Source organism: Pseudorasbora parva, chromosome 24 (genome assembly GCF_024679245.1).
Source record: "Pseudorasbora parva isolate DD20220531a chromosome 24, ASM2467924v1, whole genome shotgun sequence".
Lineage (NCBI taxonomy): Eukaryota > Metazoa > Chordata > Actinopteri > Cypriniformes > Gobionidae > Pseudorasbora > Pseudorasbora parva.
This window is the reverse complement of record NC_090195.1, coordinates 15504014-15521767: the sequence shown is the minus strand read 5'-3', so window position 1 is coordinate 15521767 and position 17754 is coordinate 15504014. Positions and strand designations below refer to the sequence as shown.

Sequence of the window (17754 nt, the reverse complement as noted above, 5' to 3'; positions counted from 1 at the left end):
CAAGGGCTTCGGCCATCCGTCCACTCTTCCCTGAACTGAAATGAAGTAGTGGGCTGTACTTTCCACACGATTGACATCAGGTTCAAGTACGCCAGGTTGGCTGGTGGTTACAGTTGCCCGCATACCGCCTCCCATGGCCGAGACTGGTATTACGATACCTGTCGGGACGGGGCTAGTAATGCTACTGCTAATTAAGGTTGATATCTCCGCAGAATTATAACTTCATATTTTTTTTAATGACATCATCGCCCTTTATTTCTTCTCATTCTTTTGATGCGTGTAGGTCATTTTTTGGATATTTTTACACATGGCACCTTTAATGTATCCAAACATTTGCTCACCTGTCTAATAAACCACATAATATATTAAAATATTTGGTATTTCCATGGTTTCTACAAAATAAAACCGGAAATCACCAGTATGATATCATTGATAGGCAACGCACATACTTGGTCTGTGTCCTGGTTAAAATATCTTATTTCTCTGGAGTTAAACATTTTTGGACAAATGTGGGATAGAACATGTAAGTATACAAAGTCAACAAAATATATTTGAATCCAAAAATCTTGCATGTTGAGTCCTAATTGAACTAAGACCTAGTCCTGGTGTAATCTAAGCTCTGTCTGTGAAACCAGGCCTATATGTTTTAGAATGTTGCAGCTTCACACTCAGGCTTTCGTATGACTATAAAAGTTAATTGTATTGTTTACAGTTGTTCAATCACATTTTCAGCTGACATTTTTCTCGTAATAATTCATTTGACTATAAACATTCATATCAGGTGCTGTTTGTAAGGTTGTAATATATGTATCAGAACATTGGGTGGCAGTATACAACTAGTGTTTTATGGGCTGCGGACGTGAGACGTGTACATTTTATGGAGTCAGATTATAATATGAGGTATGCAACAATATTAACAATATGCTGATACTGCATGTAAAACAGGTTTAGTTTACTTTTTGAAAAATCTTTAAGCGTTTAATATAAATAGGTTAAGATAAAAAAGAATAAGATCAGGTGTGCCTTGGGTTCAATATTGCTGTATTGACTGAGAGGAACTCCTGCATTTTCATGTAGCTCTCATAGCCTCACCGTGGTGTACATTTTTAGCTGAAAATTTGAGTCTTTTGAGATGAACATATGACATGTTGTGTGTAAATAAGAACTGCTATTGGCTTTATATGATAATGAGGTTTTAATGTTAAAATTCTTCAGCTCTTAAGCTGAGATCCGGGACATGTATGAGTGTAATATCAACTTTATGACCTTGTATTACTTCTGTGAATCCATCCTCTTAGGCTATGGTTTATAATTTGATTTTTATTTACGCAGATTAGTAAAGTCTCGACTTATGCTGCCTTTTAGAGTGGCAGTATGGATCAAGGAAAATGATGTAGGTCAAGAAATACGAGCTGGACAAGAAAAACAAGTCTAGTGCAGGCATTACACATCCAATGCTGCTGTCTCTTGCCTGGGAATGGTGCGCCGAAAGCTTGGCAGTATACAGTCACCTTCAGTCCAACAGATTAGTGCAGATGTTTGGTCTGACCCAGATCACTCTCTAGTCCACTGATCCATTTCATTTGTGTTAAACAAGCATGAGAGGATCAGTCCCAGTGTTCCGCTTCTGCTGTTGGCACTCACAGGTCTGGTTTGAGGGCGTAAACTAACATCTCTTTTACCCCCGGAGAAGTTTGAGATATCTATTAAGTGCCTTCAGAACATAGTTCTGATACTGCTTCAGATAAAACCAGCATGAAACTGAAGTACTTTCTTTCCTATTGAAATGTAAATCTGAGTGAAGCGCTTCTCGTGCCAGTAAACATCATCAGCAGAGATGTCGTTGTAAGAGGGAGGGGAACTTATTTTGATTAAAGATTATTGAGGGCATAATAAATACCACATTTTCCCAATAAAATAAGAATGGACTGTTTTGACTTTAATATGAATAAAGTATATTATAGGCACTACATTGCAAGTTAGTTGGTCTCTTGCCAACACAAAAAACAAAGCAAATAGTGGTCGTATGTTCCTAAATTAACTATTGTTTTTGAACAAATCAATTTAATTAGTCACTTGTTTCATTCCTGAATTAATCAGTTTTTAATGAATTGTTTGAACAAATGAGTCAATTGCCTGTCTCTGAAATTGCATGCTTTAGTGGTTAATTATTTTCAATAATTAGGCTACTTTGTGACAATTTATGTTCTGTATAGTATTAATGTAATCTGAATGTACTTCATTTGTCGTTTTGTCATTGTCATGCAGTCAATATCATTGTCACTACCATTCAGAAATCCTCTCCATGGCCTCATGGTGTGTACATGTTTAACTATAACTTTAACTATAACTGTACATGCTGCTATGCTGCTTTAAATGATCATGTGCTTAAAGCAGAATGGATCCAGATTGTGTTGTCTGTGCCATTATCGTTACAGTTGTGGTGTGGACTATTTTATTTTTAAATTTATAATGATTTTTAGAACAATCTTCATCATTATCATAGTTGTGTGTGAACAAGCTTTTAGGAATGTTTATTAAAACTTAATAGTTGGTTATTGTTACAGTCCCAAATGTGAATGGCCCATATTGTATACTAAGGAACAGTGTCTTCATTGTTTTTCTCAGAAATTCTGAAGGTTTGTAGTCTTACTGTAGTCATGTCTGGCTTTTTCCTTCTCAAAGTTAAATGTTTACTTAGACCCTTCACACTGTCTTAACAAAATGGTGATTAATAACACGTTAACATTCTTTCTGAATGATAAATGCGGATGTCCAAAGAAAAAGAGGCATATCTTTATACAGGACAGAAATCATTAATCAGAGGATTAAGGGTTTGGTAAGAGTGGATTTCATAGGAGAATTTCTCTAAGATTTCTTTTTTGCTTGTCTTGCTCTATTCACATGCTGTAAATTGCTTTGTGCTTCACCCATATATGAGGCTTTATTCAATTACAATTTAGTTTGAACTTCTTCTTTTTTTAATATTGCTATTCAATTTCAGAATTTGCAGGAAATTATTTGTGACCGCTTTCTCCTCCTGTGACACATATGCATTACAATCAAACTTGTTCATTCATGCACATATGCACCAATCAGAAAAAGGAAATGGATTTTTCATAGGTTAACTTGTGTGTCCGAGACTGTCAAAACAGTTTCCACACTTGACTGGTCCATGTATAATGCATTTGTACTGGAAACGCACTTGACACGGTTCTCAGCTGGACTCTAGTGTTGAAATCAGTAGGATCTTCACCAAATAAGTTTCTAAAAATGGCTTTCCCACAATGCTTGGTGACTGAGTGTTAATTGCTGTTATTCAAATTCAGAGGAAGGGAGCCTGAACCGCACACAAAAGAGCCCCAAGAGCCACGTCCGGTGCTGTACCATCTCAATCTTTTTTTACAATAATCTTTGTCCTGATAAATCATTGTGCTTTCAGTGAAAATGAGACACTGCAAAGACCTTTTGTTCTGTTTCAAACATGAGACGGAAACATTAATTGAGGCAGTTTTTTGGCAGCATTGTGCACATCTGATTATTAAACCAAAACAACATGTAATCAAATTTTTGGTTTTATATGTTTGCACTGATTATATACATTGATCAGGCATAACATTATAACCGCTGACAGGTGAAGTGAATAACACTGATTATCTCTTCATCATGGCACCTGTCAGTGGGCAGTAAGTTAACATTTTGTCCTCAAAGTTGTTGTGGTAGAAGCAGGAAAAATGGGCTAGTGTAAGGATTTGAGTGAGTTTGACAAGGGCCAAATTGTGATGGCTAGATGGCTATAGCTCTTGTGGGGTGTTCCAGGTAAGCCGTGAACAATGATACATTGGATTTACGTAACTTTTTTTTATGTCAGCTGGTTACACGTAACTGGGTTATTTTGAATTTAATTAACATTGTTTATTTCAGTAAATGTAAGTTTTTTTACGTAAGGTTAATTCAATGCCTTTTAGCTAAATCAGGTTAAAAGTCTTTAAAATACCAACATTAAACATTAAATAGTCTCCATTTTCTCATCTTGTTAAAAATGCATAAAATAGCACTGTGTTTAAACATTTAGTCTCTGAATTCAGTCCCTTTGCAAAGCATGATTGGAAGTGAATGTCAAGGTTGTTCGGGTTACTTAATTGAATCATGTTATTTGAAAATAAAAACATTATGTCAAAGAGTAACGTTTTTATGTCAATATAACATGAAGCAGTTAAATTTGAACCAGAAACCTAATATAATGGTGTTAAATCAAAATGAGTTACTTAAATAAAGTAAACAGCATCATGCAATCATTTTTTTGAGTGTTTATCAAAAAAGTGGTCCAATGAAGGGACAGTGGTGAACTGGCAATAGGGTCATGGGCGGCCAAGGCTCAGTGATGCATTAGGAAAACATGGCACCAGGATGCACTATGGGAAGAACGCAAGCTGGCAGAGGCAGTGTGATGCTTTGAGGCAATGTTCTGCTGGGAAACCTTAAGTCATGCCATCCATGTGGATGTTACTTTGAGATGTACCACCTACCAAAGCATTGTTGCAGACCGTGTACAGTACACCCTTTCATGGAAACGGTATTCCTCTGCTGCTAACATCTTGGGGCCAGATACAACAGCACACCTTCAGGGGTCTAGTAAGTCCATGCCTCAATGGGTCAGGGCTGTTTTGGCAGCAAAAGTGGGACCAACAGAATTAGGAAGGTGGTCATAATGTTCGTGCCTGATCTGTTTATTATGCATGGATAGAGATTTAATTTAATTAAAGGGGTGATGAATTGAGAAATCAACTTTCCCTTGAGCTTTTGATATATAAAAGGTCATGGTAATATAAGAATATCCTCTAAGTTTCAGAGCTGAAAACTTCTTTTTCAGTTAAAGAAAAGCTTTTATAGACACCAGACCCGGAAAACAATTACGTGCGCAACTTGACGTCATCATGTTGCGAAACACAGCCTCTACAGAATAATAAGCACGTCCTGAGCATGTCTAATTCAGTAGCGTGGCCCACTGAATGTAGCTGATCGGATTGCGCTAGCCAGCAGCAATAAACATGCGGAAGAAGATAGCAAGATATTGTGCTATTTCTGGTTGGGGAATGTAATGGCAAAAATTTCTTCGCTTCACTGAATAAGAGACAATTAGCCAATTATCTTTATAAAGAGTCACAGTCTTATTTCTTGCAAGAAAGAGCCACAGTCAACACAGTCATCAGTGCCTGCATCGAGTGTGAACTGAAGACAAAACAGAAGTCACTTATACCCAGTGCCGCCGCTCCCACCACGCACATCACGTGCTGCGCGTAGGGCACTAACTGCTGAGAATTTTCTCTCAGCACCCATCAAACACCCCCCCTCAAAAACAAATACGTGGACCCGACATCTGCGGGCTATGTTATGATGCGTAGGGCATCAAGGCGGCCAGCGGCGGTACTGCCTATACCCCCATTGTCAAAACAATCCATCTCAGTAGTTTTCCACACATGGTAAGAGTGTTAAACATACCACAGAAGTGTTCTGCATGGCAGAGACACATATTAGTTCCTGTATGAATACAAACACACTAAATAATCAATATTCTTGCGAGCCGCGACCATACGAGCATCCACGATGTCCACGCGATTTCTCCCGAGAAAAAAAAAATCGTCTGCGAGTTCGTACGACAGCAAAAATCGCACCGTGTACGCCCGCCTTAACCGTCGGACTCACACATCCATCATGTTTGTAGTTTTTTAACGCTTTTTATCTGCGTTTGTAGTTCTAATCGTAATGGGTTGCGGGCAGATTCAGCTGTTAGAGTGCGCATCGATCCACACTTCGAATTCGACCGGAAATAGTAAACCATCTTTAGAATACACTTTTCAGCATACTACGATTTGGGACATATTAATTCTATTTTCGTAGTGGATATTAATAAATACTAGGCTAAATACTACTATTTAGTATTGATTGTATGCGAATTGGGACGCAAGGCATGTCAAGTCAAGTTTGTTTAAATCAAGTCTTTTGTTTAAGCCAAGTCAAGTCTTTGTTTTACATTTTTGAAATGAACCAACTGCACTTGGGTTCTAAACCTCGCCTCCAGTGGATCATTTGTTACAAGTCTTACATTTGATCTTTAGAATTCCAGATTTTACAGCATGTATGCTTGATGTTTAGTTTTCTGAGAAATTATGAAAAAATCAGTGGCTTTTATTCTATTTTATGTTCAGCTTAAATAAAAATGTTTTGCTACAAAAAGAGTCTCTTAAATATAAGTCATACACCCACATATGACTAATTTATAGACAGTACTGACTAATTTATATAGGAGATACATATTATACCATAAACCCCCTCAAGTAAGTTTGTGGTTATATAAGGCTTTTCATTCATAGAAATATATTTATATATTAGAAATATATTTAAAATGACTGTATAACATTAATATTAAGATATGAATAACATTTAATTATTTACCCCAACTGCAACTTAAGTAACAGTGTCATGATTTCAGCTTCAAATAAATACTCCATATACATGTTTTTCAGGGACTTATTCTATTTAATACGGAAATTAAAAAAAATGTGATTCTGTCCGTTTTTATCCCACCTCGCTTTTGAAATCAGTCTACAGGTTGAAAGCATCAAGTCTATCTTTTAAATGCTATTTAAAATTCTTCATGCTGTTGTGAAAGCTTTCGCATTTCATTGAGACGGACATTTCCTATCAGTACCGCAATGATATCAAATCCTCCATTAAAGAACAAACAAAAAATGAAAAGAGAAGTCCTGTTGAGAGAGCTTTGCTTTATAGTGCTTACCTTCTGAATCTAAAATGAACTTGAAAGCAAACTTGTAAGCGTTAACTCTCATTTATAGGAATGTGGGGTCATTGGCCTGATGCAGTCAAACAGAACAAAGGATCGCTGTTTGTAATTAGAAATGTAGATTAAGCTGTGCGATTTTTATCAAAGACTTCAGACGTTGATGAATCTTTACTCGCAGGCGAGTTCTTGCTGGTTATCTTAAGCTTTGCTTTGCAGTTTATTTTTTAAGCACGACATGTGCATAGAATAACAAGCACTCGCCGACAGATTAGCTTTGTTTAAATAATGATAACTGATATCAAAGCATGTGACAGAGACTACACGGTTTTTTTTTGTGAGAAAATATTTCAGCGTGGGCTTTGCTAGCATTTCAGAACAGCCACATTTCCATCTTAATTTAGAAAGATGCGAATAAGCCTATGTTTTGCTTCCTAGTCTTCCTCAAAGCATAGTAGGCATCGTCTGTGTTTGATGTTAGAGGTCTGCTTCATTCATGTGTGAAATTCTTCACCTCTGGAAAAATCAAAGACATAAACCCATTAAAACTTGTGCGAGTTGCCACAGGGTGAGTCCGCACCACTGAGAGTGCATCTTCTCTCCCTGGACTTCTCTGGACTTTTGGGGGAAATGTCAAGGCATCTTTAAAATAGAAAAAAAAATTCAAAATATGAATTATTTCACAGCTGGCACTTAGCTTGATTCTGTTCGCTCATTCACTCATCTCATAATTGGCTTGCTTATTTGGAGTTGGCTTAATCCTTAAAGGTGCAGTGTATTTATGAGGATCTTTTGACAGAAATGGAATATAATATACATAACTATGTTTTTTTTTTTCAGTGGTGTACCTTACATAAATTAACCTTTATGGTTTTTATTACCTTAGAATGATCCATTTCTTTCTACATACACCGCAGGTCCCCTTAGAGTGAAATTGCCATTTTGCTCCATCATGTTTCAACAGTAGCCCTAAAGTTACAAACTTCTCTACAGAGCACTAGCTACTCTCTTACTGTCTCCAGACGACGACATCTTTGTCCTGTGTCAGCTACTCTATGTGCTTCGAAAGGGAGGTGTGAGAATTGGGCGGTTGCAATTTGCAACCTCACTGCTAGATGCCGCTAAAATTTACACAGTGCACCAATCATCATTACATAAGTGATTCTACAATTGAAGATACATTTTACATGTAATATTTTTGAATAATGGTCCGTCATTAATGAGTAACTATGCAGGAATTAATGCAGGACTCATTAGTAATAAATTAACACTTCAGCTACTATTAACTATAGAAACTAGCTTTACTAATCAGTAAGTAATATAAATTAAAGGGTTAGTTCACTCAAAAATGAAATTTGTGTCAATAATGACTCACCCTAATGTCGTTCCACACCCGTAAGACCTCCGTTCATCTTCGGAACACAGTTTAATTTTATATTTAGTCAGAGAGCTTTTTTGTTCCTTCATGAAAGTGTATGCACACTATACTATCCATTTCCAGAAAGGGAATAAAAACATCATCAAAGTAGTCCATATGTGACATCAGTTAGTTAGTTAGAATCTCTTGAAGCACCGAAAATACATTTTGGTCCAAAAATAACAAAAACTACGTATTCTCTTTCTGGTTTGTTTTGAATCCTCAAATAAACTTTCAAAAGGTTATGAATCAGCGGATTGATTCATTATTCGGATCAGTATGAGCCATTTCAAGTAGATGATGGTGATGACACTTTCTATTCTTTTGTTTTCTGCCTGCGGTAAGTATGAGTGAAACCATGCGAAAACAGGCTTTTTTTTTCACGGTGCTATATAGCACCTCAGTCATCCCAAAGAACTGAGAACTGGTGAAGAACTGTTGAATAACCACTGAATAACCTAGATTTGGTGCTATACAGCACTTAAAGTGGTTCCCTATCATTACAAGCCAAAGAACCACTTTTAGTACTATAGCACTGCTTTTTTGGAGTGTATTTACTATTCCTTCTTCACATCTCCTCCAGAGGATCTATATCCTCCAGGAGTTAGTCCATCGGCTCTTAAACTTGCACTCACCAATACATCTGCGGTCGAACAGCTGATTATTATATCTAACTCCTCATCCTGTTAGCTTTATCCTATACCAACACACCTGCTCAAAAAACATTCTGCCCTCTCATATTACCTATTATCCACATGATAAATAGATCCCTCATGACTGGTTATGTTTAACCTGGATTAAAAATAGCAGCAGTCACCCCGGTACTCAAAAAACCTGGCCTTGATGACTCAGTAACTTTAGACCGATATCCAACCTTCCCTTTTTCTCTAAAGTCTTATAAATGCCTTAACTACAGTCCCATTTGGACAAATATAACCTGCAAGAGCCATTTCAGTCTGGCTATCACCCTCTCCACAGTACAGAGACTGCTCTTCTAATAGTTGTGAACAATCTTCTCTTTGCCTCTGATTCTGGTGCCCTTAGCCATCTGATCCTTTTGGACCTGAGTTCAGTTTTCAAAACTTTTTGCCATTCAGTACTCCTCGTCTAACTGCTATCGGTATTACTGGAACTGTCCTTCAATGGCTATAAGCTCCCTATATCTCAGACAGGCATGTCTAAGATATAAACATGATTTCTCAATATATATATGATTTTCTCAGTTTATATCCAGATAGTTATAGTTTATCATTCACCTATATGCAATCTTGGGGTACATTTGATTCTAAATTCTTTTTTGAACTAATCAGCTTGTTAAGTCTTATCGCCCGTAATATAGCCCGTATACGACCTTCGTTAAATCTCAAAGACGCTGAAACTGTTGTCCATGCTTTCATGACCTCTCGTCTGGCCTATGTTGTAACTCTTTGTTCTATGGCTTACCCACTAAAACCATGAATCGCCTGTAACTAATTCAAAATTAGTCTCTTGCGCTTACATTTAATACAAAATCTGCTCAAATCTGCTCCCTGTTATCTATCGCATTCAGTTTAAAATACTTGTTTTTAAGACAGGATTTCTTACCTCTCAGAATTAATACACCTGTATGTCCCTGCCTGTACTTTGAGATCAAGTTCTGAGAACTTACTCGAAGTCCCTAAGTTCAAGTTATCTAGGTTTGGCGGTAGGGCATTCAGCATTACTTCAAATTTTCTGATTCATGTTATCTAAATGGGATAGTCCACGTCCAAGGTGCCTCAAGATTAAGGGGGGAAAAATCATTAAAATAAGTTGAAAAAGCTAAAAATATTTAGTATTTACATTTTTATTCACCCCCTCGTCATCTGTTGAAGCACCACAGTCTTAAAAGCCGATTTTAAAAATGGGGTTTCTAGACCTGGAAAAGTACATTTTGGCACCAAAAGCAATAATGATGATAATAGCAGGCATTAGTGCCGATTTGTGGGTCTGTATTGGAGACACAGGAAAGAGCTGGCAAGCATCTGGAAATAACAAAGCCTCACACACTAATTAGACTATTATAATAATAATAACAATGAAATTTACACATCTGCCAGCATGCATGTACAAATAAATGTTAACTAATTCGAAATATATTCTGTCTGATCAACCGCATAGTAAATTCATTTAAAACTGACGATATCTGGCATGATGGTTGTGATTTAAATTCCTGCTTTATGACTCACCTTTCTATTCACCCTCACAGCATGAATTCACTTCAATTAATTTTTACTTTCAATTGTGTGTGGAATCAAAACCTTGGCTTTGAATAGCAAATGAAAAGAAGAAAAAAATAGATGTGAAATCCCAAAAAGCCTTGTGAATGAATGGCTGAGGGACAGTGCCAGCATAACATATTAATGAATCAAATATTTTCTTGACTCATAATATACAGAGCCTCACACTGTGCAATAGTCTCTAAGAAAGGATCGCTTTGAAGCAATTGCTCCAGCACACTATTTACAGCCAAGACAAATAGGAGTAGAGCAGCCGAATCAAACATTTGAGGAAAATTGTACAGGTCTTATGCAAGAATCAAATAGAATCACACAAAATGCACTATGAAAAAGAGCACAGTTTGAAAGTTGAATGTAAAAGTTTTAAACAATTAAAGGGATAGTCACTTTGAAATAAAACTTTGATATGTTTTAGCTTACCTCATGGGCATCCGAGATGTAAGAGTATTTGTTTCCCCAGTAGTTTCAATTTTGATCATTTTAGGTCAAACCGTTCTTGTCTGTGCCTCACATAATGCAGGTCTATGGTCACCACCTTAAAGAGCATACACAGAGAAGTCCAAATTAAACAATCCCCCATCGTAAATACACACTGATGGCCTAAGACACGAAACAGTATTTATATCGTTTTTCCTCTTGTACACCACAGGAAACACGCACACGCGCCCTCGGATCAGTCGGACGTAGTGGTGTACAAGAGGTAAAAACGATCTAAATACTGTTCGTTTTCTCACACAAACCGCTGGTTTCGTGTCTTAGGCCATCAGTGTGTACTTACGATGGGGGATTGTTTCATTTGGACTTCTCTGTGTATGCTCTTTGAGGTGGTGACCATAGACCTTGTGAGGCACAGACAAGAACGGTTTGACTTAAAATTATCAAAGTGAACTATCCCTTTAAAGTAGAAAGCATAAAAAAAGCATTATTTTAAAAAATGAACATAGGCTATTTTACTTGACAGTGTCTGCTGAAAACCTGTCGTGTATTTGTGTCACATAATTATAAAGCAACATAAAGCATGTCGCAACTGTTAGAGACATTCGTTAACACGTTTTTGTAGAAAAACAATTTAAAGGTAGAGTGGTGCAAAAAGCAAGAATGCGTGGCTTATTAGCTCCACCCCCCACGATCCGCCCCCAGCCGCTCGTTTTTTTCCGGAAAGACTATATAAAGTGTATTTTTCTTTTATAAATAATAATATTAATAAAACTAAGACTTTTCAGAGTTATGAAGGGTGCAATACTACTCTATAGGTACTCAAGATTGACATGAGATTGACTGAAACTGTATGTGATGTCCATGTAGGCCTACTAAACTCTTGTTATTCAACACTGCCATGGTTAATTACATTTTTCATTTTAGGGCACCTTTAAATCACCCTTAAAGTTTAATCTGCCGGTTATCTTAATAGGAGCCTGGGGATTGTTGTATGCAGTTTCAGGTGTATAGGACTCAAATGCGTTTCATCAACACCAAAGCCTGAGGCAAGTCAAGCTTGCCCCTGATTGGATACTGTCTGACAGGTCGAGAGCTTCAGTCGTGGTTCTCAATCTCGACTGCAAGGGTGAATTTGGCTCAGAACTGAAAGGAGAGCAAATTACCGGATGATCTTGCATTTCTGCTGAAATCACTTTAAGTTCTCATACAATGTCATGCTTTTGCTGTCTGACAAGGAAACGCAGCATACAATTCACAAGGAGGGACATATCTTTCATTAACAGTTAGATCCAGTGTTATGATATCCCGGATTTTGGCATATTCTTAATGCAGGTTTGATCCAGCTCAAAGCTTTTAAACACACTGGTTGTGCTGACCCTCCATGGGCAGATTGGGCACTTTAGCTCATGAATATTTAACAATGGACATGAATACTGAAATGTGGCTTGAGGCTATAGTCACCTGTTTACAGCCCTGATGTGGAAAGCAGAAAGCAAAAAACAAAACAAAAATCACCAAAAGAATGACAAAATCCATTCTGTTATTATAAAACATTTCCCAAATTTGACATTTAAAGGGGATGTCTAGTGCCATTTCATGCATTCTGCCTTATTTACATGAGTAAAGAGTTGGGTTGTTCTAAATACAATCCTTAAGGATTCATATAACTTTAGGAAAGTTTTTCTCGACTATGGCCCTGCATGTATAATGTCATAAAGAGTGGGATTCCTTGTTTGGGCACTTCTCCCGGAGGAGCGCATGCGCACAACAACTGGATTAGCAGATCGTTACCTGAAAAATGGTGCGGTCAAAGATCCTGGTCATGAGTCAGAAGGTATGTAAAACTGCATTAAATGTTGGGATTTTTGTTTGGTAATCGTCATTTAAGTTCATGTAATGTAATCATAATGTAAACAACACAAAAGTATAGTGAATTATCCAGGGGCAGGGGGGCAAATGTTTGACTCTTCATCATGTTTTTTAATTAATTAATTCATTATTTTAATATATATTTGTGAAATTCCACTTACTGGTAAAAGTGATGACTTAAATAAATAATCATGAATTGCTCACTGTATACTGCTATGATGGAGTCGTAGCTTATCTGCATTTAGAGCACCCTCAGTAATTTCAGAAGCACCTTCAGTGATTTGATTCTGGAACCGGGCCTGGCAGGTTACCACTTTTCAAACTTGAATGTTATCAGGCTGAAGAGAAGCTGGGACAGATTAAATTTTGTCTCTTGAGCATTCTGACAGCTTTATTTTTCATGTATTTTGTTATCAGTACAACCTGACCTCTGCAAATGGATGATCCCTGACTGAAGCAGTGAACCCTTCAAAACAAACCCAGATAAGTGTACTAAACTGCTAGGATGGATCAGAAATAAAAAACATCCGAAATGAAAATACAGCGCTCGCTGTTCTTTTTGCATTTTATTAAATTCAGTAAAGCAGGTTCTAGTTTTAAGGCTTATTTCAATAAGATTGAACATACATGAATAACATGTAAATTAAGAAAGTGTCCTGCTATTTTTACAGCATTTAATGTTTAAATCTAAATAATCACAGAGGGGCCTTTAGGAGAGATACTTGACCAAAACAGATGAAACCCCACTGAGAAAATGAATCTCTCAGCACTGCTGACACAAAAATTGTGTTTTTGAGTTCTTGGCTATTCATAATGTCCTCCGCTTGAGTTTGGTGAGTGACTGGAAATGTTTTTTTTTGTGTGTCAGACCCCTGCTGGTGTAAGCGAATGTCAAAAGGTAACCACTTTATTGCGTATCTTTAATTGGATTCACTCAGGGTAAAGGAAAGCACAATCCAGAAAATGACATTAAAGAGCTGACATTTTTACTACCGATGAGATCATATCAGTCGGAACACCAAAACAATTAAATACAATTTTGACTTTTGCTCTTTGTTGGTTATAGGTAAATTATCATTTTATTATGATTGATATAATTTTATTTTATTTTATTTTTTGAGTGTGCCACCCATATGTTAGGATTTTTCTCCCTGCAATTATGCTTGAAGTTGGTGACACTGAAATTACAATCTTGAAAATGAATTACAAAAAGAACGAGGTTCTCGTTTGGGTTACATGTCATGTCAAATCCTTTCCATTTTCCATCTGCTTTTAAGAAAATGAAGAATATGCCTTGTATCACAGTCTTCCCCCCCACCCCCACCCCCCAAGACAGATTGAGCTAAATTATTTATTTGCTGTGTAAATTTCACGCTAAAATACACAGCTTCCCCCCGGAGCCATAGTTTCTGTCAAATCCCGGACATACTTTGAAGAACCGTTCTGCTTTTGCCTTCTGGTAAGCATTGAATGAAAGGGCATAAAGCACAAAAACACTTTTTTTTCCCACTTTTAGTGGCTTTTGTTTAATTGACCAGATAATTGCAGCAATTTTGTCAGCTCATGTCGATCTGGCAGGAAACAGGACTTTTTCCTTATCTACTAAGGTGTCTTTATTGTCCCTGGGTTTCTGCTCTTCAACCCTCCCTTTTAATGTAGGTACCAATGATAATTATATTCTGCAAAAACATGAGGAATCAACCAATACAAACTATGGAATTTGGGTTATGGCTTATGACTCAAAGAACTCAAATGGAGTCGTCACAGGTCTGGTAAAACCATGCTAAAGGCAAATAAGGAAAAGCAAACATAATCATGGAATAGCAAAGTTATCAACTTTTAAAGGGAGAAAATTAATTGCATATCTTTTGTTAATGTCAAAAGCAGAGTGTCTATATTTTGTCACAAAAATTGTTAATTGGTAGAAAAATGTTTTTCCGTGAACTCTCACTCTATGCCATTGGTCGGATATACAGAGAGCCCCGCCCCCAAAATTACATCATTTGTTGACGCAATGGCTGGTTAGAATGCTAAAACAGTTTTCTACGTAAACCTCCAATAATTAAATGTTAAATAAATAGAATACTATTTGTATTTAGTGCTGCCACTGCCATCAATAAATGGAAAAACAAAGTAACTTGTGTTACTTATTTGATGAAATACCACAGATATTTAGTTGTAAATGTAAAAGTACTAGTTACTTGAATAAAGTAATCTGATTAAGTAACTCAAGTTACTTGTAATGTGTTACAGTGTGGATTAACTTGCAGATTAATTGTTCACCGAAAGAAACCTTTTTAGGTGTGCTAACAAAAATAACGTCAGTTTTGATTTCATGCACTCTAAATATAATAGAACTATATGCTGTCACAAAATTATAATTTGTACTGCTCAAGTTGTTTATTTAAAATTGTTGAATGTGAACATTAAAACAACAATGGAAAATGGTCCCAAAAGTTACAAAAATCCATATAACATTTATCCAGCTTGTTTAAAAATGTGGATACAAAAGTATTCAGTATGTGTACACGACTGTAAAGAATTTGGGTCATGCTGCTTGTGAATTTATTATTTGCAATGTACCGTATGTAGCATGCGGTATGGACAAATATTACTCACTTTCACAGCACAGATACACAGTTAATATACACAACATCCAGTTCTTCTGCGGTGCGCTGACATATTAAGCAATACCAAATCAATATACATCAACCAGTGTATGTACACATAATTTCAAAACCAGACACAGCCTGTACAACACAACTGAATAAAATAGGCACCTTTTCTTATGCACTTATATAAAGTTCACAAAGCCAGATAACTTAGTGATATTTGATCTTCTATATATTGAAAATTACATTTTATTAAACCTGAACATATTTTTTTATAAGAATATACATTCTTTATTATGACAGATGAGAGGTAATCTGGCTAATCACACATTTAAAATAAAAAAATCAGACTATGTTGGGCAGTGATTTGAGGCTTAAACATATATTTTACTATAAACTTTGCGAGACGTCCCAGCATTCAAATTAATTTACTGTACATTCCCTTTATATATTATAATCAGATGTGACTGTACATAATTATTTTACACTCCACTGGAAGCAAAAACATGAGAGACCACAATCCACACTGAACTACCTTGATGTGGCACTGACCCAGTTTGACTCACTTTCCGGGACTTCACAGGCCTTGATCTGGCTGCAAGTCCATCCCGATGAGAAAAACTGGGAGACAAGAGCATTGGTGTGACAGGACAGTGCTTGCTTTTTTCCTTTCCCTTTAGCATGTACATAAACACCAAAATCCTTCTACTTGAACAAGCACTGAAAGTTGCTACTGAAACCAAAAGACATGAAAATGATTATGTGTCACAGCTAGATGCCACAACAATAGCATTAGTACAAAGACTTGCAATGCACTTAAGTACCACTTCCATTGGTCGACATGTATTTTTCATTAAGATTAATAATAAGCTTTGTCAAAGTCCATGACAGTTTTATCAAGCTCCAACAATTCCATAGTTTGTTCTTGGCACAAAAGGATTTGACATTAGGCCATAAAACCGTCATGTCAAGGCGATACAGAGCACAATGACAGTAAAACAATCATGCACGCTGAATGTTGACACTGCTGGAATGACTGATCTGGAATGATAGTGCAGAGAAGGGCATTCGGCTTCTAAACGTACCTACACACACACACACACACACAGAGATCTGAAAACAAATTCAGATTTTAAAAACCAAAAAACAACATGAACATGTTTCGAAGAAACATCACATTTGGTCTCTACAGTGTATCTCCATATATTGGATATTGAACAATCCACTTTTGGTTGCCTTTTGTTTCTTTTCTGGGTTTTTAACTTACCTCATAAGCAAAAATATATAAGAGCAGTTCAGGTAGAGAATCCCTAACCTCTTTTTCGTACAGCGTATCATCATTCATTCTTGATGAAGCTGTTGCATCTGCGCCCCTGCAGAGCCGAGTCGGCACAAAATGACAGAAAAGGTCTGTCGCCTCTATATCTCTGCTCGCCAGAAGATCACCGCGGCTTTATTTACAGGTTTTATGTGTTGCAGTAGGTGATCCGATAATGATTTTTTCATACAAGAACCTCGTCAATGATATGGCACCAATTTGCGCTATATATTCAGCAAAACTGTACGGTTTAGTAGCTCATACCGCCAAAGATTTATATAACTAATACAGTCTGAAATTCAGAACTATTCCATCACCGGAATATCGCCATGGCCTCTCCCAGTCTCATTCTGGTGTGACAATACCACATCATTGTAGATGCTAGGTTAGGCTGTGATGGACGTTTCGTCCTGACACGAAGAGGCGCGGCGAGTTTTGGGGCTGCAGCGAGTCAGCATTGAGATCTGCGTGCTGAAGTTGTTGCCGTTGCTGCCCATGGACGGGTGCTGGTATTTGGTGTCGGGACCCAGAAATCTTTCAAGGTGCCATCGTCTCCATTTCCTCTTAATCTCAGCTTGGACCTGAGAGACAGATGGAATCCAATCAATTGGTGATGGATAAAAAAGCAGCCATGCTCTACAGTTGTACAAAATCAAAACAAAACCTCATATTATAAAGTCACATTAAGGTTGTAAAATGGGGGTTTTTGCAACCCAGGCTCACAGGAAGTATGTGACTGGCAACATTCCTGCAAAACTGGAAATACGTTTTTTTTTTTTTTTTGTTCAGGTACGTCCACAAGAAGTCCTATAAGCGATATACATTTTTCTCCATTGCAGATGTGGGTAATAAACATGCACGTGGATACATTTTTGCAAAATATTGCATTGTAGTATGTTTCATGGCAGTTTAAAAGTTAAATCTAGTGATTGACGGTGAATAATGTGTTAAATTCTCCCCAAAAGAGTTAATCATGACTATGGCAACATTAGTTTATATTGGTTAATAACAGTGTATCAAGGATCATTGCACAGGGATGT

At 37.0% G+C, this 17754-nt stretch overlaps 1 protein-coding gene across 1 annotated transcript in view; it reads right to left on the bottom strand.

Annotated features, from left to right (window-relative positions):
- Window positions 1-14184: 14184 nt before the first annotated feature.
- vipr1b (vasoactive intestinal peptide receptor 1b) overlaps window positions 14185-17754 on the bottom strand; it is a 78691-nt gene continuing 75121 nt past the window's right edge. The window contains 1 exon segment of the mRNA XM_067435427.1: window positions 14185-17295. Within this exon segment, the coding sequence (XP_067291528.1) occupies window positions 17101-17295 (195 nt within the window). The 3' untranslated portion in view covers window positions 14185-17100.